The 21,410-nt window shown below is 42.0% G+C and overlaps 1 protein-coding gene across 1 annotated transcript; it reads right to left on the minus strand.

The window, feature by feature from the left end:
- Nucleotides 1-16,527: 16,527 nt before the first annotated feature.
- LOC143273346 (uncharacterized) lies at nucleotides 16,528-21,024 on the minus strand. The gene is made up of 4 exons (XM_076572309.1): nucleotides 19,828-21,024; nucleotides 19,525-19,651; nucleotides 19,267-19,327; nucleotides 16,528-18,121 (listed from the first exon to the last, which is right to left on the minus strand). The coding sequence occupies exons 1-4, from the start codon at nucleotides 19,891-19,893 to the stop codon at nucleotides 16,666-16,668; spliced, it is 1,710 nt and encodes a 569-aa protein (XP_076428424.1). The 5' UTR covers nucleotides 19,894-21,024; the 3' UTR covers nucleotides 16,528-16,665.
- Between the last annotated feature and the right edge of the window lie 386 nt (nucleotides 21,025-21,410).

Genomic DNA, 21,410 nt, shown 5'->3' on the forward strand with positions numbered 1-21,410 from the left:
GAGCAGGGCAGGGCAGGCAGGGCAGAGCAGAGAAGAGCAGAGCAGGGCAGGGCAGAGCAGGGCAGGGCAGGCAGGGCAGAGCAGGGCAAGGCAGGGCAGAGCAGAGAAGAGCAGAGCAGGGCAAGGCAGGGCAGAGCAGAGAAGAGCAGAGCAGGGCAGGGCAGGGCAGGCAGGGCAGAGCAGGGCAGGGCAGGGCAGGGCAGGGCAGGGCAGAGCAGGGCAAGGCAGGGCAGAGCAGAGAAGAGCAGAGCAGGGCAGGGCAGAGCAGGGCAGGGCAGGGCAGAGAAGAGCAGGGCAGGGCAGGGCAGAGCAGGGCAGGGAGAGGCAGGGCAGGGCAGGGCAGTCCAGGGCAGGGCAGGGCAGGGCAGCCACCCAGGAGCCTTGGGCCTGGAGCTGCTCTTCCAGTGCCTGTTGAAGGAACTGGGAAAAAGGAAACAACAATCAAAATGCCAACAGCCACTTGTGGGCCATCAGTTGAAGAGACTTGTTCCTATGGATGTTAAAAGCCACATTTCTGTAGGGAGTAATTTTTAATGCTGTCTTTTCTGACAACTCCCTTTGCCATGGGCCATCTCAACCCTGCTTTCTCTAGCTGGAAGAAACGGACATACAGACAGGCTAAACAACCAGCCACATAGCAGAGCCTTTCGTGGGTCTCCTTTTGTTTCCCCGTGGGACTTGTGGCTTTTGCACTCTGTTGTTCAGACCTACATCTTATCCCTCCAAATGTGATTATTGACATTCCTGGGCAAAGCTGGTAGTCTCCTTGCAAAGCCCTTTGATGTTTCTCAGAAGGGGCTGTCAAGAGAAAAACAATGAAAGCATGAAATTTGTAGGCAAATGGATGGAACTAGAAAAAATCCTCCTGAGTGGGGTAACCCAAACCCAGACAGACAGTCATGGTATGTACTCACTCATAAGTGGATTCTAGATATAAAATAAAGAACAATCAGACCACAACCCATAGAACCATGGAGGCTATATAAAGAGCATGGAGGTCCCTAGGACGACTGTGGCTTATAATAAATTTTGGTTTTACTCAATTATTGAAAAAAAATAGTCAAATGAATGGAAACACATGAATTATGAACCAAAGGCTGAGGAGCCCCCGCTGGATCAGGCCCTCTGAATAGGTGTGACAGTTGATTGGCTTGATCAGTTTGGGAGGCACCTAGGCAGTGGGACCGAGTCCTGTGCTCATTGCATGAGTTGGCTGTTTGAAACCTGGAGCTTATGCAGGGACACTTGGCTCAGTCTGGGAGGAAGGGACTGGACCTGCCTGGACTGAGTCTACCAGGTTGATCGCAGTCCTCGGGAGAGGATTTGCCCTGGAGGAGGTGGGATTGGGGGGTGGGCTAGGGGTAAGGGGAGGAGGTCGGAGGGGGGAGAATAGGTGAACCTGTGGCTGATATGTAGAACTGAATGGTATTGTAAAATAAAATAAATAAAATTAAAAAAAAAAAAAAGAAGGGGCTGTCACATGTCCTAGAAAGAAAAGGAACTTATCAGAGTGACTTTTCCCTTCTAGTTACTTCTATGCATATTTGAAGGAGGGAGGTTGTCAAAGATATGTTTGCAGAAGTCTCTCTGCAAACACAGAAGTTAGAAGTCCTCACAAGAATGTATGCACATAGCTCTAGGATGAACCTCTGCACTGAAGGAACTAATGGGCAGGTTGCCACTTAGTATCCACACCCACCATACCTGACAGTAAAGTCCTTCTCTGGTTTGACCTTTGAGGAGCCTATCCTGACCTTCAAGGAAGGGTCACCAGGAGGTTAACATTCATCTTTAGGGCTATGATTTCAGATCCACTTCTCCATATTTCAAGATTCAAAGGGCAGGAAAGTCACAGAAAAATACTTTCCAATGAAGTTAAGTTTTTATTTAATAGATAGGAAGAATTAGGATAGCATTTGATATGGCAAGACAATATCTGATCAATGTGTGGACAGAATTCTATAGTGTGTTAGTCCTTGGGTGTCAATTTGTCTTGTACGACTGTATGGAAAAGCACAGGGTGGGGTCAGGGAGAAACAGGAGCTCTTGTGGTACTGATATGCTGTGGTTAGGCATGTTATTAATTACTTTCACATCTTCCTTACTTATGGCAATCTCAGTGTTCCAAAGTGGTGTCTTAGCATCTTTATTACATTGAGTTTCCAAGCCCAGCAACATAGTAGGGGGAAATGAATTTTTAGCTCACAGGGCCAGGTTACAGTCCATTTTGCAGAAATCAAGGCAGGAACATAGCTAGTCACATCACATCCACAGTAACCAGCGAAGAGAAACTCATGCACTCTGTGGCCCACTTGCCTTTGCTGATGCTCTAGGTTTTATCACTGTTACACAGTTCAGGTCTCAGCCAATGAAACGATTCTGCTAATTTTCAGGGCGGCTCTTCCTATCTCAATGAATAATCTATAAAACACACACATATGCACAGAGTCAACCTGATTAAAATAATTCCTTCCTGGGAGTCCTTCTTCCCAGTTGGCTCTTGTTTGTGTCATTCTGATAACAAAATCTAACATGTACAATGCCTCAGCATCATTTCCTGGCTTAGACCAGATTTATTACCTGAGTCTAGAGTCTCCAATGAAACTGTAGGCTGGATGCTCTTATATAGGAAAGGACTTGCAAAGGAATTTCCTGAATGTGTCTTTCCCATAAGGAAACCTAAGTTACATATGCCAGATTCCAGGTTTTTGATGACCTTCAGTACACAGTAAGAACAGGTCACTTTGAAATGCTCCACACAGTGGACATCACCCCAGGATACCCATGCTGACCACACAGAATTTAGTCACACTGTAAGCCCCTCACTCTCCTTTAGGTACTTGCTCAAAGCTGTGCCAGCTTCTTTCTGTGGCACAACCAATGCCTGACCCTTTGCTGTTTCCATCCTAAACCCAACAGAACACATCTATTTTTTTTAAAGTGGTGATAACCAGGAGTCTGTCCCCAGCATATTTGATGGACTTTTCTCTGGTGCATCATATCCTCTTCTGTGCCCTTTCTTTTAGGACAGATGGAGCCAGGAACTGCTGTGGGCACCCTCAGTGCATAGTGCTGAGGAGAGCCAGGCACTGAGATGGACCTGAAGACTTTCCACTTTCTGAGAGAGGCCTCCATGAACATCACCGTGGATACACCTCTGATCAAAGATATCATCCACACTTCCAAGGTCAGCAGGAAGCTGCTCTCTGACTTGTTTGTAGAGGTCCAGTGTTCCTTGTGCTCATGAATGCCTATGATTTGTTTTCTGATCAGTGTGTTGTGTTCAGAGGGCAGGTTTGCTGTATTGATAAGTATTTGGTTTTTAGGAAGTTACAGTAGCCAAAATTGGATATAATAAAAACAAAATATGTGTTATGGCTATCAGTAACATGAAAGAAGAGATAGAGGAGCTGGACAGACACACAGGCATGCAGACAGCCAGACACACACCCAGCCACCCACAAAAACACTCACACATCCCTGAGCCAACCACCGCACACAAAAACATGCAAGGAGAAGGGAGCAAGGTACCAAGATTGGGGTGGAAGATGATGTTATGAAATGAATCTATGTACACAAAAGTCTTTAGTCCATACACTTTATTCTTCTCAGTCACTTCTCTCTCTACACAGCAGTGACTGTTCTCATGCCTAGCTCCTTTCTTGCCTCATTTCTCTCTACATTAATCTGCTATCTCCTCTAAGTTCTATCTTAATTCCTACATCTTCTTCTGCCTCATCTAGGTTCTCATCCATCTAGATCTTTCCCACCTTAGTTCCTCTCCCCTTTCCTTCTTCCTCATCTTGTTCTTCCTCCTCAGTTCTTCCCCATCTGGCTCTTCCTCATCTTCCATCTTGTTCCTCTAGGACTCTCTTCTACCCCTTCAATCTACTTCTTCCCCATCTCAGTTCATTCCTCCCAGTTCTTACCCATCTAGTTCTTCCATTCTCTCTCTTCTCTTCTCTGTCTAGCCCTCCTCTGAAATTAAAACTGCCCTTTTATTTCTTTGATCCTTCACTCTCCAAGCTATCTATGCTCCTGCTGTTTCTGCAAGTGTGCTCAGTCACTAGGCAACTTGGCTGGGCAACTTCCATCACAGATAGATAGACCTGTAAGTTAGAACCCTTAGGTTCTGAGTTAATTGATAAGGGTGGATCTAAAACTAGACATAAGACTTTGGAAAGGGGAAGGTTAAGCTTAATTAGCACATCGACCAGGCCTCAAACTGGTAGTCTGGATGCTTAAGTCTGTTCTTAGAGAGTACAGAAGTACCTCTGATAAAATACTTTAGTCCATTCAGGGATGGTCCTGGCCAGAATACTGCTAATGATGATAATGACAGAAAGGCCTGAAATTAGGGATCCTGGCTGCATTGATGCACAGGAAGTTGTTTAAATATTCTTTTAGTAGTGAGGAAATGCTACCCAAATGATGGAAAAGCCACAATAGCACACAAGAAATGCATAGTAGGGAATGGTTAATAATCAAAAGTTAATATCACCAAGACTCCTTGAGCCTCAGCTTGACCTCTGGAAGACCCTTGGCTTCTTCTAGGTGTTAACTTGTCATAATCAGCTGAAATCCCACTTCATATATTTTTATGGCTTGCAGCAAATTGGGGTGTTTCTTCAAATAGTTTGAGGATTAGCCTAATTCTCTCTCCTCACCTGCTCCCTCATCCAGGCAACACAATGGCCTCTGGGATGGGGATGGGGTAGGGACAGGTCAATGTCAGGTTTAGGGGTGGACCTTTCCCCTGATCAGTGTCTGATCCCAAGAAATTCCTTTTAGACAAAAGCCAACATTTCCTCAGGGGTTTGAGGAAATATTTTCTACTTGCTAAAAAGAGCCATTCTCCTTATTTCTGCCAAAAAGGACCTTTGGCTCTTCAGTACATACACCTGTGGTACCTTTAGCACATCAAGGTCAATGCTGGCCTCTGGGCTCCTTCAGTTCCTACTCACAAGTACTTGTTAATCTAGTGGTTTCCCCCCTTTAACACACTGTGCAGAGCTGCTATTTTAGTTTCTTTACTGGACTCTGTTCATTCAGACACTAGGCTTATCCTCTAGCCAGAAGGCTGGCCAGGGAGAGAGGGGCAGTGGGCACAGACTGCAGTTGTACAGATTGACGTGATAAGAGTTTGCAGAGCCATTGGGTGCTCAGAGACTCTCTTTCCACAGTAAATGTCATGGCCAGGGGGAGGTTTAAAGAGGAGACAGAGTAGGAGATCCTTGAGGTACAACATACGGGCCACTCCCACCTCAGCCTCCATCTCTCCTCCACCTAATCACCCAACATGGCTGCACCCAGGAGCCCTCACTAATGATCCAGCCGCAGACTCTCAGGGCCATGTCCTTGGGCCCTGCAACCTTGAAGTCCCAGCTATACAGGTGGTACCCAACACCTGTATCTTTTGGAGGCCACCAAGGAAGAGGTGGGCAGGGAAGGGCAGGGCCAGGCAGAGCAGGGCAGGGGAGAACAGGGCAGAGCAGGACAGGGGAGAGCAGGGCAGGGCAGGGAAGGACAGGGAAGGACAGGCAGGGCAGGGCAGGGCAGAGCAGGACAGGGCAGGGCAGGACAGAGCAGGACAGGGCAGGACAGGGCAGGGCAGGGCAGGCCAGGGCAGGGCAGAGCAGGACAGGGCAGAGCAGGGCAGGCCAGGGCAGGGCAGAGCAGGACAGGGCAGGGCAGGGGAGAGCAGGGCAGGGACGGGCAGGGACGGGCAGGGCAGGGCAGGGCAGAGCAGGGCAAGGCAGGGCAGAGCAGGGCAGGGCAGGGCAGGGCAGGGCAGGGCAGGGCAGGCCAGGGCAGGGCAGGGCAGGCCAGGGCAGGCCAGGGCACGGTAGCCATCCAGGAGCCTTGGGCCTGGAGCTGCTCTTCCAGTGCCTGTTGAAGGGAACTGGGAAAAACGCAACAATAATCAAAATGCCCACAGCAAATTGTGGGCCATACGTTGAAGAGACTTGTTACCATGGACGTTAAAAGCCACATTTCTGTAGGGAGTAATTTTTAATGCTGTCTTTTCTGACAACTCCCTTTGCCATGGGCCATCTCAACCCTGCTTTCTCTAGGTGGAAGAAACGGACATACAGACAGGCTAAACAACCAGCCACATAGCAGAGCCTTTCGTGGTTCTCCTTTTGTTTCCCCGTGGGACTTGTGGCTTTTGCACTCTGTTGTTCAGACCTACATCTTATCCCTCCAAATGTGATTATTGACATTCCTGGGCAAAGCTGGTAGTCTCCTTGCATAGCCCTTTGAAGTTGCTCAGAAGGGGCAGTCATATGTCCTAGAAGGATGAGGAACTTATCAGAGTGACTTTTCCCTTCTAGTTACTTCTATGCACATTTGAAGGAGGGAGGTTGTCAAAGATATGTTTGCAGAAGTCTCTCTGCAAACACAGAAGTTAGAAGTACTCACAAGAATGTATACACATAGCTCTAGGATGAACCTCTGCACTAAAGGAACTAATGGGCAGGTTGCCAATTAGTATCCACACCCACCATACCTGACAAGTAAAGTCCTTCTCTGGTTTGACTTTTAAGGAGCCTCTCCTGACCTCCAAGGAAGGGTCACCATGAGGTTAACATTCATCTTTAGGGCTATGATTTCAGATCCACTTCTCCATATTTTAAAATTCAAGGGGCAGGAAAGTCACAGAAAAATACTTTCCAATGAAGTTAAGTTTTTATTTAATAGATAGGAAGAATTAGGATAGCATTTGATATGGCAAGACACTATCTGATCAATGTGTGGACAGAATTCTATAGTGTGTTAGTCCATGGAGGTCAATTTGTCTTGTACGACTGTATGGAAAAGCACAGGGTGGGGTCAGGGAGAAACAGGAGCTCTTGTGGTACTGATATGCTGTGGTTAGGCATGTTATTAATTACTTTCACATCTTCCTGACTTATGGCAATCTCACTGTTCCAAAGTGGTGTCTTAGCATCTTTATTACATTGAGTTTCCAAGCCCAGCAACATAGTAGGGGAAAATGGATTTTTAGCTCACAGGGCCAGGTTACAGTGCATTTTGCAGAAGTCAAGGCAGGAACACAGCTAGTCACATCACATCCATAGTCACCAGTGAAGAGAAACTCATTCACCCTGTGGCCCACTTGCCTTTGCTGATGCTCTAGGTTTTATCACTGTTACACAGTTCAGGTCTCAGCCAATGAAACGATTCTGCTAATTTTCAGGGCGGGTCTACCTATCTCAATGAATAATCTATAAAACACACAGATATGCACAGACTCAACCTGATTAAAATAATTCCTCCACAACTAGGCAGTGGGACCAAGTCCTGTGCTCATTGCATGAGTTGGCTGTTTGAAACCTGGAGCTTATGAAGAGACACTTGGCTCAGTCTGGGAGGAAGGGACTGGACCTACCTGGACTGAGTCTACCAGGGTGATCGAAGTCCTCGGGAGAGGATTTGCCCAATAGGAGGTGGTGGGTATGGGGGGTGGGCTGCGGGTAAGGGGAGGAGGTGTGAGGGGGGAGAATAGGGGAACCCATGGCTGATATGTAGAACTGAATAGTATTGTAAAATAATATATATAAAAAATTACATATATAAAAGAAAGAGAAAAAGGGAAAAAAATAATTTCTCCCTGGGAGTCCTTCTTCCCAGTTGGCTCTTGTTTGTATCAGTCTAATAACAAAATCTAACATGTACAATGCCTCAGCATCATTTCCTCACTTAGACCAGATTTATTACCTGAGTCTAGAGTCTCCAATGAAACTGTAGGCTGGATGCTCTTATATAGGAAAGGACTTGCAGAGGAATTTCCTGAATGTGTCTTTCCCATAAGGAAACCCAAGATACATATGCCAGATTACAGGTTTCTGATGACCTTCAGTACACAGTAAGAGCAGGCCACATTGAACTGCTCCACACAGTGGACATCACCCCAGGATACCCATGCTGACCACACAAAATTTAGTCATACTGTAAGCCCCTCACTCTCCTTTAGGTACTTGTTCTAAGCTGTGCCAGCTTCTTTCTGTGGCACAACCAATGCCTGACCCTTTGCTGTTTCCATCCTAAACCCAACAGAACACATCTATTTTTTTAAAGTGGTGATAACCAGGAGTCTGTCCCCAGCATATATGATGGACTTTCCTCTGGTGCATCATATCCTCTTCTGCGCCCTTTCTTCTAGGACAAATGGAACCAGGAACTGCTGTGGGCACTCTCAGTGCATAGTGCTGAGGAGAGCCAGGCACTGAGATGGACCTGAAGACTTTCCACTTTCTGAGAGAGGCCTCCATGAACATCACCATGGATACACCACTGATTAAAGATATCATCCACGCTTCCAAGGTCAGCAGGAAGCTGTTCTCTGACTTGTTTGTAGAGGTCCAGTGGTCCTTGTGCTCATGAATGCCTATGATTTGTTTTCTGATCAGTGTGTTGTGTTCAAAGGGCAGGTTTGCTGTATTGATAAGTATTTTGGTTTTTCGGAAGTTACAGTAGCCAAAATTGGACATAATAAAAACAAAATATGTGTTCTGGCTAAAAGTAACATGAAAGAAGAGATAGAGGAGCTGGACAGACACACAGGCATGCAGACAGCCAGACACACACCCAGCCACCCACAAAGACACTCACACATCCCTGAGCCAACCACCACACACAAAAACATTCAAGGAGAAGGGAGCAAGGTACCAAGATTGGGGTGGAAGATGTTCCTGGCCAAACAGGGCCAAAAAAATGGAGCTTGGGTCTTTGTGCTCTACTGGTATATGGTGGTGGTGGTGGTGGTGGTGGTGGTGGTGGTGGTGGTGGTGGTGGTGGTGGGTTCTAGGACAGAATTATCATGGGCTATCCTTAGTTCCATCCAGCCACAACTCCCACAATCAAGGAAGAGCCAAGAGTCCACTTTTTTCCCTGCCTACCTCTGGCTCTGACAGGAACATTCTTCTTGAGCAGACACCAAGACATCCACACATGCCCACACACACACACCCACTTTGCAAGCACTCACAAACCCCTCCTCCTCTCCTTCCTCCTTCACCTTTTCCTCCTCTTCCTCCTCTGCTCAGGACATCCTTCTCCTCCTGCTGATCCTCCTGGAGAATACAAGAAGACTGGACAGTGGCAATCTGGTTAGAGAGAGTTCCGGGGATGTGGGTGGCCAGGATGGATTTTGCTTCTCTCTTTGGAACTTGGAATGGCAGCTCTTCTGTTCCTAGTTGTACTCCCAACCCACCTCTACCCTCCATGTGAAGTGCAGACCCACCCCTTCCCCAGGAGGAGGGAGAAAGGCACACTGGCCAGTGTGGAAGATGCTCCTCAGCCTCCTGGACCTACAGAAATTGGAACTTGGATCTTGGTGCTCTGCTCTTGCATGTTGACAGGGGGAGCAGTTTCCAAAGAGAAGGGCTGGGGATGTAGCTCTGGGAGAGTGCCTACCTAACATGCATGGGGCCCATGTTTGAGATCCATCAACGCAAACACAGACACAGACACACAGACAGACACACAGAAACACATACACAGAGAGTGATATTTTATTTGTATGTTAATAAATAAAGCATGCCTGGATATCAAGGGGGAAAAGGTCAGCCATTTTTAAGTAAACATAGAAGTCAGGCAGTGGTAGCACATGCCCTCAATCTGATCAGGTGGCAGGCAGGGTCTATGTGTGTTCAAGGACACACTAGGGAATAGCCAAGCGTGGTGACACATGCCTTTAATCCCAGTACCAACCATAAGACCTAGAGGTCTGTACAGACAGGCAGTAACAAGGAAGAGAGGTAGATGGGCTAAAAGAAAATGAGAGGGTAGAACAGCAAGGCAATAAAGGTGTGTGTAGACAGGAAGTAACACATTTTTGGTAGCTGCCAAGCTGGAGAGTTAATGTTGATGGCTATCACTAGTTCCTTGATCTCTAAGGCTTTCTGCCCTATATTTGGCTTCATCTTTTATTAAATAAGACCACATAAAAATTCAGCTACATTTGATATCCCATAGTGGGGCAAGAATTCATAAAAAAAAAAAGTCACTGTGTTGTGGCCTTGCTGGCCCCAGCTAAGCCAGAGCAAAAGGCCAGAGCTTCGCTCAGCTGAAGATGCTAAAGGGTAGAGCTGCAAGTGGCCAGACTGCTTGTGGGGATCCAGAGCCCCTGGCTCAGGAGCCTGGCTCAAGCCGGAGAACATGGCTGGACTTTCTTTAGCTGTTTTTTTCTCCTGGTGGCTAGTAGGCTCTCTCAGGCGCTCTCAATCTCTCTCTCTCTCTCTCTCTCCTCTCTCTCTCTCTCTCTCTCTCTCTCTCTCTCTCTCTCTCTCTCACCCTGGATTACCACCATGCTAGGTAGCTGCTTTGAATCTCCCTCAGACTTCTACTATTCTATGCAGACTTTGTAAGTCAATTAAGATATCAGATATCTTAAAGGGAGAAACTAGTTAAAAGAGAAATTTTTTTCCACATAAAAAATGGGAAATCCACACCAGATAATAATCAAACACTAAACATTCAGAACAAAGAAAGAATATTAAAAGCAGCAAGAGAAAAAGGCCTCATAACATGTAAAGGCAGACCTATTAGAATCATACCCAACCATCAACAGACACCCTAATATCCAGAAGGGCCTGGACTGAGGACTTGTACACTACAAGAGACCATGGATGTCAGCCAGCAAAACCATCAGCCACCATAGATGGAAAGAAAAACAAGATATTTCAGAACAAAATCAAATTGAAACAATATCTGTCCACAAACCAAGTCCTATAGATGGTACTAGAAAGAAATCTCCAACTCCAAGAAGTTAACTACAACCCATAAAAACACAAGCAATAAATAATCTCACACCACCAAAACCCAAAGAAGGGAAACACACACACACACACACACACACACACACACACACACACACAAACACAAACACAGACACACACTACAACCACCAACAACAAAATAACGGGAATTAACAATCATTGGACATTAATATTCTTCGATATCCATGGTCTCAATTCACCAATAAAATGATACAGTCTAATGAATTGGATACAAAAACAGGATCCAACATTCTGCTGAATACAAGAAACACACCTCAGCCAGGTGGTAGTGGTGCATGCCTTTAATCCCAGCACTTGGGAGGCAGAGGGAGGTGGATCTCTGCTCAAGACCAGCCTGGTCTACAGAGCGAGATCCAGGACAGGCACTAAAACTACACAGAGAAACCATGTCTCAGAAAACCAAAAAGAAAAAAGAAAAAAAAAAAAGAAAGAAACACACCTCAACATCTAAATCAGACATTACCTCAGATTAAAGGGTTGAGAAAGATTTTCCAATGAAACAGATCTAAGAACCAAGATGGCACAGCTATCCTAATATCTAACAAAATAGACTTTCAATCAAAATTAATCAAAAGAGATGAAGAAGGGCATTTCATATTCATCAAAGGAAAAATGCACCAAGATGATGTCTCAATTCTGAACATCTATGCCTCAAATGGAAGGGTACCCACATTTGTAAAAGAAACATTACTAAAGCTAAATCACTCAGAGCCCCACAGAATAATAGTGGGAGACTTCAACACCCCACTCTCAACACAGGACAGATCATCCAGACAGATCATCCAACTAAACAGACAAATAAGGAACTAACAGACATTACACTCAAATGTTCCTGACAGATAGTTACAGAACATTTTATCCAAACATTGAACAATGTTCTACTGAGTTACCACTGGGTCAAGGAAGAAATAAAGAAGTTAAAGACTTCCTAGAATTCAATGAAAATGATGCAAAAACATATCCAAACTCATGGCATATAATAAAAGCTGTCCTAAAAGGAAAGTTCATAGCACTAAGTGCCTTTATAAAAAATGTGGAGAGATTCCATACTAATGACTTAACAGCACATCTGAAAGCTCTAGAACAGAAAGAAGCAGACATACCTAAGAGGAGTAGATGGTAGGAAATAAGGAAACTGAGGGCTGAAATGAATGAAATAGAAACAAAGAGAACAATACAAACAAGCAATAAAACAAAGAGTTGGTTCTTGGAGAAAATCAACAAGAGATAAATCCTTACTCAACTAACTAAAAGGCAGAGAAATGATACCCAAATCAACAAAACCAGAAACAAAAAGACTCCAAGGAAATACAGAGAATAATACCACCTTTGTATCTCATCTCTATAACAACTCTTGCTACAAAAGCTTTGGCATAAATCATTCTTCTTCACATACCAACTAAATGGACATTAGAAAAATTTTCAGAGGTGATTTCTTTCAGTAGATTTTGTGTTCTGTCTGCCTTTCATACTCCAGTGATACCCCTAGTGTAGACAAGATGCTGGAGCTCTCATATCCATTTGATAAATGAGAGTGCAGCAAGAGTTAAATCAGAAAATCTGATGAGAGAAAGAAGTGGGTCGATAGGGCCTAAGCTGGAATTATATGCTGTTTCAGACCCAAACAGCACTGACTGTGAGACTCCTTTATAAGTGTATAATCCTTTAACCACTGCTTTCATCTTATTCATTTAGCCCAAAATCTCTGAGGCTCCAAACTTGAATTTAACGAGTAAAAGTGTGTTTTCATATTAGGCCACCATGAATATAACTGCCATGAGCCGGAGAATTGTGACACTTCTTAATATTAACTCCATGGAAAATATACTGAGAAAACTGCTGGGATCCATGGCAATTCTGTCATTTTATGAGAAGTCTGTATACTGTAGACTCATATGAACACATAAATAAAAAGAAAATGTCTATATAACATGATTTACTCTTTTGTTTTGTTGTAATGAGGAGGTGAGGGTGTAGGTAATATGCCCAAATGCATCAGAACATGCACTAAATAAGTGTGATTTTATATCATATCAACTATTACAATACAACACCCTTTTTTTTTTTCAGATAAAGCCCAGGTTTATTGAGTAAAGCACTCCTGGATAATGTTTCCCCTCCCCATAAGTTCAAATATGTCCTTGAATCATTACTGACATCCAAGCCAGGCTGAATAAGAAACAAGAAAATCTCAAGGGAATTTGTGAAAATATGAAAAACAAAATGAGGAGCAACAATCCACCATCCTTCCACAGACACTCTTACTTAAAAAGTATGATCACACACTGCATGATATTTAAATAAAAAATGGACCATTTAGATGAGGATCCCATTCTATACATTACAGCATAAAAATACATATCACTAAGCAAAAGCACAATAAAAGATGAACAAAAGCCACTGAAGACTTTAGGAAACCCAAAATAAACTTCACTAAATGGATTTGCCACACATGGCACACTTTAGTTTCTACCTCAAATGTTTCAAAATAGAAACCATAATGAAGTGGTCTGTACCAATAGTCTTGAGTGAACATAGGAAGTAATTTACCTCTTTCAAGGCTATGATGAACTATAAATGAAACAAGATTTTTTTCTTGAAGCCATGGAAAACTGTGATGTCTAAAGGCTTTACCAAATCATTTACATGAATAGGGGTTTTCTCTTGTATGAGTTGGTTCCAATTTCCTGACTTCAAAGTGACATAAATAGGCTTTAAAATATTTACAGGGCTAGAGACATCGACAGACAGTTAGGAAAAGTTCATTCCCAGGTCCTAAGTCTGGTTTTTGACAACTTCCTGTGATTCTTGCTAAAATTAGATCCAAGGCTCTAACATTATTGGGTACCAGCATGCACATTCACATACGTACACAGATATATACTGACACCACATAATTAAAATTAAAACAACTCTTTAAACAAACAATTATTAACTGATGAAAGTTTTTCTATTCTAAGCATTTTTTCCTATAACACAGGTGTTGAGGTATCTAACGGATTACTTTCAGAGCTTTTCGTCAGCATGAATTGGTTCATGTAACAGAAAACAAACATGTAGACTTGAAGCCAGAGAAATCAACCCTTCTAAGTTGGTGGTATCATTTGGGAAGATTTAGAAAATGCTGCCCTGCTGTCAGTAGGGGTAGGCTTTGAGAATTTACATCCACACACCATTTCCAGTTCCAACTCTCTACTTGGTGCTGCAGGTTAAGGAAGTGAGTTCTTAGCCTCCTGCTTTAGCTGCCATGTCTGGCATTTGTTGCCATGCCAATTTCATGGTCATCTTGTATTCCTCTGGAACCAAGAGCCAAATTTAACTCTTATAAATTGACATAGACATTATATTATAATAACAGAAAAGTAACTGATACAAATCCATCAAGTTTTACACCTTAATTATTTAATGTAATTTAAGAAAAATATAAAATCTAAAAGAGTTACATTAACATCGAAATATATAGTATGAGAGTTCCAGCTCTGGAGAGAAAGATACCCTGACTGTCAGAAGTCAGGCTATACCTACAGCTGTGAAAGGAAAGTATCCTGGATATCTACAAGTGTGAGGAGAAAGGTATTCTGATTATTGGGAAGTCAGGCTATACCACAAGCTGTGGAGGAAGGGTTCCCTGGATACCTACAGATCTGAAAAGAAAGGTAACCTGGATAACCAAAGCAGTGAGGAGTAAGAAATACTGACTGTCCCAGAAGTCAGGCTACACCCAAAGCTATGTCCCAGTGGGGAATGGTTTCCCCTCAGTATGTGGTAATCCTGCTCCTCTCTGAGAGGGAGCCATTACAGCAGGGTTCCTCACCACTCTGCTAAGATATATCCAGTGGAGATATCCATTGCTGCTCTGCTCCACTTCCCTAAGGGAGTTTCACAGGAGATTTGTCCATCACTTCTCTGTTGCACTCCACAAAGTGTTTCCCAGCAGAGTTGTCCATTTCTTCTGAATTCTGGACCAGATTGTTACTTCTCTGCTTCACTGATGGGGAAACCCAGAAGGAATGTAGCAGTTCGTTCTGGCTCTGGGGAATAGATGTCAACTCTGCTCTCCTCCCTTAATGGAGTTTCCCAGCAGAGGTATCTGTTGCTTCTCTGCTCTACTCCCAGAGACATTCCAAGCAGAGCTGCCATGTGCTTCTCTGCTCCACTCCACTAGGAAGGTTCCCAGTAGAGGTGTCCATTGATTCTCTGCTCTGCTCCAACTAGGGAATTCCTGAGCAGAGATTCTACTCAGCTCTGGCAAAAGAAATTCTTCATCCAAAACTTATTCAAGAGATTCATTTGGGAGGGGGAATCCAGGAGGGTGGTTCCCTCTCCCGGGGTGGAAAAAGGCAGCTCAAAACTGAACAGGCACAACACTTACATGGGGCTTCTTAGGTCCGAGTTTTTTCAGGGAGATTTCTCAGCATGAGAAGTGGTCAGATTTCAATCCCTGAAATTGAAGAAACTCAGAGATAGGCTGGATTTTGTCCTCAGTGACAGTTGATTTTGTGCTTAGGGATTGGTTGGTTTCATGCTCACTTGGTCAGGGGTAGAGTGTGTTTCTTAGGCTCTGGATTCACGGCCAAAGTGTGTGTCTTTCACTGATTCAGGTTTCAGAATCACAGTGTCTTTCTTTTTTTTTTTTTTTTCATAATAGGACACCATCTTTTATTTCTTTAAAGTTAGACTAAAGTATTTTTTTTTAAGATTTATTTATTTATTATGTATCCAGAATGTATGACTGCAGGCCAGAAGAGGGCACCAGATCTCATTACAGATGGTTATGAGCCACCATGTGGTTGCTGGGAATTGAACTCAGGACCTATGGAGGAGCAGTCAGTGCTCTTATCCTCTGAGCCATCTCTCCAGCCCCACAGTGTCTTTCTTTAGGCGGCCATTTTACCCTACAAATAGGGTTTTATAAATCATATTTTTCCATGATCTGCGGGGGTAAACAATATAAAAATGGACATCATAAAGCTTGAAAAGATTGCTGTCACTGTCAAATTATTTTCTACAGCATAAATACTCTTGAGTAGTTGAATGCAAGTGTCTTGGATAAAGATGTTATCAAATATTTTATAAGTACTTCCAACAAGTACTCAAAGTCTCTATAATATGCAAAGGCTCTAACAGATAGATTACACTCAAAAAGATCTACTCCTCTATAAAGTGCATAACTTTACTACACTAACTATATTTTTAGGGTTTGTCTGCAGTATGAATTTTTCTCATGATTTCAAAGACTACTCATACAGCCAAAGCCTTTACCACACTGATTACATTCATAGGGTTTCTCTCCACTATGTGTTCTTTTATGCATTTCAAGAGCATTGTTACAAGTAAAGGCTTTACCTCATTGATTACATTTACAGGGTTCCAATCCAGTATGTGTTCTTTTATGCCCTTGAAGATGGTTGTGTCAAACAAAGGCTTTACCACATTGATTACATTCATAGGGTTTCTCTCCAGTATATGTTCTTTTATGGATTTCAAGAGTATTTTTATGAGTGAAGGCTTTATCACATTCATTGCATTCATAGGGTTTCTCTCCAGTATGTGTTCTTTTATGTATTAGGAAATCCTTGTGATGTGCAAAGGCTTTACCACATTGATTGCATTCATAGGGTTTCTCTCCAGTATATGTCCTTTAATGCCTTTGAAGATGGTAGTGTCGTACAAAGGCTTTATGACATTGATTACATTCATAGGGTCTCTCTCCAGTATGTGTACTTTTATGTATTTGGAGACCGTTGTGACGTACAAAGGCTTTACCACATTGATTACATTCATAGGGTTTCTCTCCAGTATGTGTTCTTTAATGTTTTTGGAGAGAACTGTGACGTGAAAAGTCTTTACAACATTAATTTCATTTACAGGTTTTCTCTCCAGGATGTGCTCTTTTATGAATTTGGAGATAACTGTGATGAGAATAGGCTTTACCACAAAGATTACATTCATAGGGTTTCTCTCCAGTATGCAAACTTTTATGTCTTTGAAGATTACGGTGGTTCGCAAAGGCTTTACCACACTGATTGCATTCATAGGGTTTCTCTCCAGTATGTGTTCTTTTATGGATTTCAAGAGTATTTTTACAAGTGAAGGCTTTACCACATTGATTGCATTCATAGGGTTTCTCTCCAGTATGTGTTCTTTTATGCAATTGAAGAACATTTCTTTGAGTGAAGGCTTTACCACATTCATTGCATTCATAGGGTTTCTCTCCAGTATGTGTTCTTTTATGCACTTGAAGAACATTTCTTTCAGTGAAGGCTTTACCACATTGATTGCATTCATAGGGTTTCTCTCCAGTATGTGTTCTTTTATGCCTTTGAAGATGGTAGTGTCGTGCAAAGGCTTTACGACATTGATTACATTCATAGGGTTTCTCTCCAGTATGGGTTCTTTTATGTATCTTGAGATTATTGTGACATACAAAGGCTTTACCACATTGATCACATTCATAGGGTTTCTCTCCAGTATGTGTTCTTTTATGGACTTCAAGACTATATTTATAAAGGAAGGCTTTACCACATTCATTGCATTCATAGGGTTTCTCTCCAGTATGTGTTCTTTTATGCCTTTTGAAATCCTTGTGATGTGCAAAGGCTTTACGACATTGATTGCATATATAGGGTTTCTCTCCAGTATGTGTGCTTATAAGAATTTCAAGAGTACTTTTATGAGTGAAGGCTTTACCACATTCATTGCATTCATAGGGTTTCTCTCCAGTATGTGTTCTTTTATGCGATTGAAGAGCATCCTGATGTGCAAAGGCTTTTCCACATTGATTACATTCATAGGGTTTTTCTCCAGTATGTGTTGTTTTATGGTGTTTTAGAGTACTGTCTGTTGCAAAGGCTTTACCACAAAGATTACATTCATAGGGTTTCTCTCCAGTATGTGTTCTTTTATGGACTTTAAGAGAACTGTGCCATGCAAAGGCTTTGCCACAAAGATTACATTCATAGGGTTTCTCTCCAGTATGTGTTCTTTCATGGCTTCGAAGATGACGGTGTAGTGCAAAGGCTTTACCACATTGATTACATTCATAGGGTTTCTCTCCAGTATGTGTTCTTTTATGGATATCAAGAGTATTTTTACGAGTGAAGGCTTTACCACATTCATTGCATTCATAGGGTTTCCCTCCAGTATGTGTTCTTTTATGCATTTGAAGAGCATCCTGACGTGCAAAGGCTTTACCACAAAGATTACATTCATAGGGTTTCTCTCCAGTATGTGTTCTTTGAAGATGACTGTCATGTGCCAAAGTTTTATCACATTTAGTATACACAAGTTTCTCTCCAGTATGACCTCTTTCATGCCTACAAAGATAATTGGCACATGTAAGGGCTTTACAATATTCAATACAGGGTTGAATCTTCATATCTGTATGAATTAATTTTACAATTAGGTCCAATTGTAAAAAGGAATATGATCTTTAGGATTTATCACTGTGTTTACACTCATGTTGTTCCCCTTCATTAAGGGTTGTTTTGCATCTTTGAAAATACCTGTAATGGTAAGATCCTTTATTACATGGTTCACATTTACTGAGTCTCTTTTCTATATTAGATTTTTCATATATTTGAAGAGAACTGGAAAAACTCAGAGTTTTATCACCCTTATTGCGTTCATAAATTTTCCTATACTTTGAGTAATACTACATTTACTAGTCGAACTAAAACAAACAGAAATATTTACACAGTCCTAGTATTCACAGGGCTTTTCTGCAGTGTGAGTTTGTGGATGTATTAACAATGAAGCTGGAAAACCAATTACTTGTATACTTGAATCAAATTCAACAGTTATACTCAACATGGGGAATGCTACATATCTTCTAATGTTTCTGAGAGGCATATTACATCTGTCCATATACCTGTGCTCATATGGCTCATATCCAAAGTAACATATGATGGACCTAGTAAAGGAAGAATAACAAAAGGTTTCCGCATTGAATTCACAGTTTGATTTTTTATTCCACATAGAAATGTGGTATAGGGATCAAGGTTTCTCCACAACAAATGTCCCTCGACTCTTCATTTTAAGTGTCCTACTCATTAAACTTAGCACAGTCACAACAAGCACATGACTAACACTAGCGTTACTATGGACTATTTGGCCATTAAAAAGGTATGGAGACATACTTATTACCTCTTCAGCATACCATTTGTAATATGAGTAGTATGAAACTAAATAGATTGGCAGTTCTACACCATAGCTCTCATGGAGCTATGGTTCAAATGGTAATATCTGTTAAAGCATTGTTTCCTTGTCTTCTTTCTTTAAAAAATGCTTTGCAAATGCAATTTGCCTACCTGAAATTGAGGTATATGGTTCTGTGAGAATTTAGTAATCATCATTGCACATGAAACTGTGCTTATTTACACTGTTGCTTTTGTTTAAAGCTTACAGGACACATTACATTTCTTTGGAGGCACATTTGTATCAGCTTGCACATCATAATTACCTTCCATGTCTTCTAGAACTTTGACAATGTTCTTCAATATTATGGTCTTCCCAACTGTACCCTAAAATATAGTACCAAAAAATGTATGATATATTATTGAAAATTATGGAAAATTTAAGTAACTATCTTCAGTGAACCTTAGAGCCATGCCTGATTTATTCTCCTCACTCCTCTTTCTAATGAAACTATAGAAGAGCATCAAAAAACAAGGAACACCTGTCTCCTTATTTTAGAATATGAAGAAAAATTCACTCTTACCTATGGTAGTGAGGTTCCTGTAAGTCTCCAGCATAACATCTTTGTAGAGCTTCTTCTGAGAAGAATCCAGCAAAGCCCACTCTCCCGAAGTAAAGTCGATATGTACATCATCATAGGTCACTGCATTCTAAAACATGCCATACATGTGTACAACACAAAGTATAATACTGGTAACATTATAAATATATAGTTCTTTGACAGTATAATCATATAATTCTTGTACTCCCCAAACTTATTCCATGATATAGACATTATAATGTAATCACCAAGTCCCTTTGGAAGGAAACTGAATAGGAGGTTCACCTCTGTCATTTCTGTACCCTGTGAATGGGATATCATCTTGCAAGAGAAATGCCTATTAAAAAACATAGACAGACAAGTAAACAGATCCACAGTACACAGTACACATGAGAGAAATTGTATGAACAATTACTAACTACAAAAAATAAAAATAAGATGAACAAGTTGGGTATATTGGCTCATACCTTTAACCAGTCCACTCAAATCCAAGGCAGGTATATCTGCCTCAGAGCTGAGTGCCAGCCTAGTCTATGCAGCCAGTTCCAGGACAGTCAGAAGTATATGTAAAGACTCCCATTCAAAAATCAGTGAAACACACAAAAAATATATAAAGAACTCAGAGTTTTTTGCTAATGTTTCTACAAAGAGTTCTGTATTTATCTTCTAGAAGCTTAAAGTGCCCCTATTGAAACTTACAAAAACATCAATAGATTTGACTAAAAGGCACTGCATATTTAAACATATGGACAGATGAAAACATTAGCAATATAATGTTAATCATAATTGATCAAGATAGGGCAGTAGAGATGGCTAAGTAGTAAAGAGCTCTTGCTGATCTTGCATATAAGTGAACTCAATTGCCAGCACTCACTTGCAGGATCACAACTATGCATTATCCCAAGTTCAGGACTTTTGAGACTGTCTCTTGATCACTATGAGGACAGGTACCCATGTGGTACATATCCATACAAACAAGAAAATACGCAATATCATTTAAATTTTTAAGACAAACACACCAGGCAGGAAGGTGATGTATCTGCAATCCAATGACTCAAAAGGCTCAGACAGTATTAATGTCATGAATACATGCCATCCTGAGAAAGAGAATGATACCCTCTGCCAAATTCTAAAATTCAAGATATGAATGAAGCTCTGCCTCTGCTTCCCAAGTGATGTGATTAAAGGCATGCGCCACCACCGACCGACTGATAACTGTTTTTGTTGTGTATACTTTTACTGTGTTAAAGTTAAAACTATTCATTTTTATTTACCAAAAAAGAAGAAATGTTGTGGAATACTTTTTTTTTTCTCTCTGAGACAGCGTTTCTCTGTGTAGCTTTGCACCTTTCCTGGGACTCACATGGTAGCCCAGGCTGGCCTCGAACTCACAGAGATCCACCTGGCTCTGCCTCCCGAGTGCTGGGATTAAAGGCGTGCACCACCACTGCCCGGCGTGGAATACTATTTTAATATGGGTTAATTTGTATATGCTGTTGAACATTTCTTTTAATGCAAAGATTTGTTACATTCTTTTATGCTGCAGTTGTTTAAATCTATAAAGCTTTGATGCTTTGCCTGTCTAAACTACCTAATTGGTCTAATAAAGACCTGAATTGTCAATAGATTGACAGGAAAGGATTGGTGGGGCTGGCAGGCAGAAAGAAAAAAACGGGAGGGGAAATTTGGGATGAAAAATGGAAGGAGCAAGAAAAGGAGAAGATAGCAGGGCCCAACAACCCAGCTACACAGTAAGCCTGAAATGCCCTTCCAGACATTCCTTTTACCTCACTCCTGAGGACTGGGAATCCTGTGGTAACCTAAACCCTTACGAATGAGACAGAATGGGGAGTGTATGGCAGCTAAAC

This window comes from Peromyscus maniculatus, chromosome 5 (assembly GCF_049852395.1).
Source record: "Peromyscus maniculatus bairdii isolate BWxNUB_F1_BW_parent chromosome 5, HU_Pman_BW_mat_3.1, whole genome shotgun sequence".
Lineage (NCBI taxonomy): Eukaryota > Metazoa > Chordata > Mammalia > Rodentia > Cricetidae > Peromyscus > Peromyscus maniculatus.

Excerpts from the sequence above, each read along its gene's own strand:
- LOC143273346 (XM_076572309.1), bottom strand. The coding sequence starts at position 19,893 with ATGTTTTTTAATAGGCATTTCTCTTGCAAGATGATATCCCATTCACAG. Across the intron at positions 19,652-19,827 it reads AGGGTACAGAAATGACAGAG|AATGCAGTGACCTATGATGA; the intron begins GTGAACCTCCTA and ends GGCATGTTTTAG. Across the intron at positions 18,122-19,266 it reads AGTTCTAGAAGACATGGAAG|GCATGAAAGAGGTCATACTG; the intron begins GTAATTATGATG and ends TTATCTTTGTAG.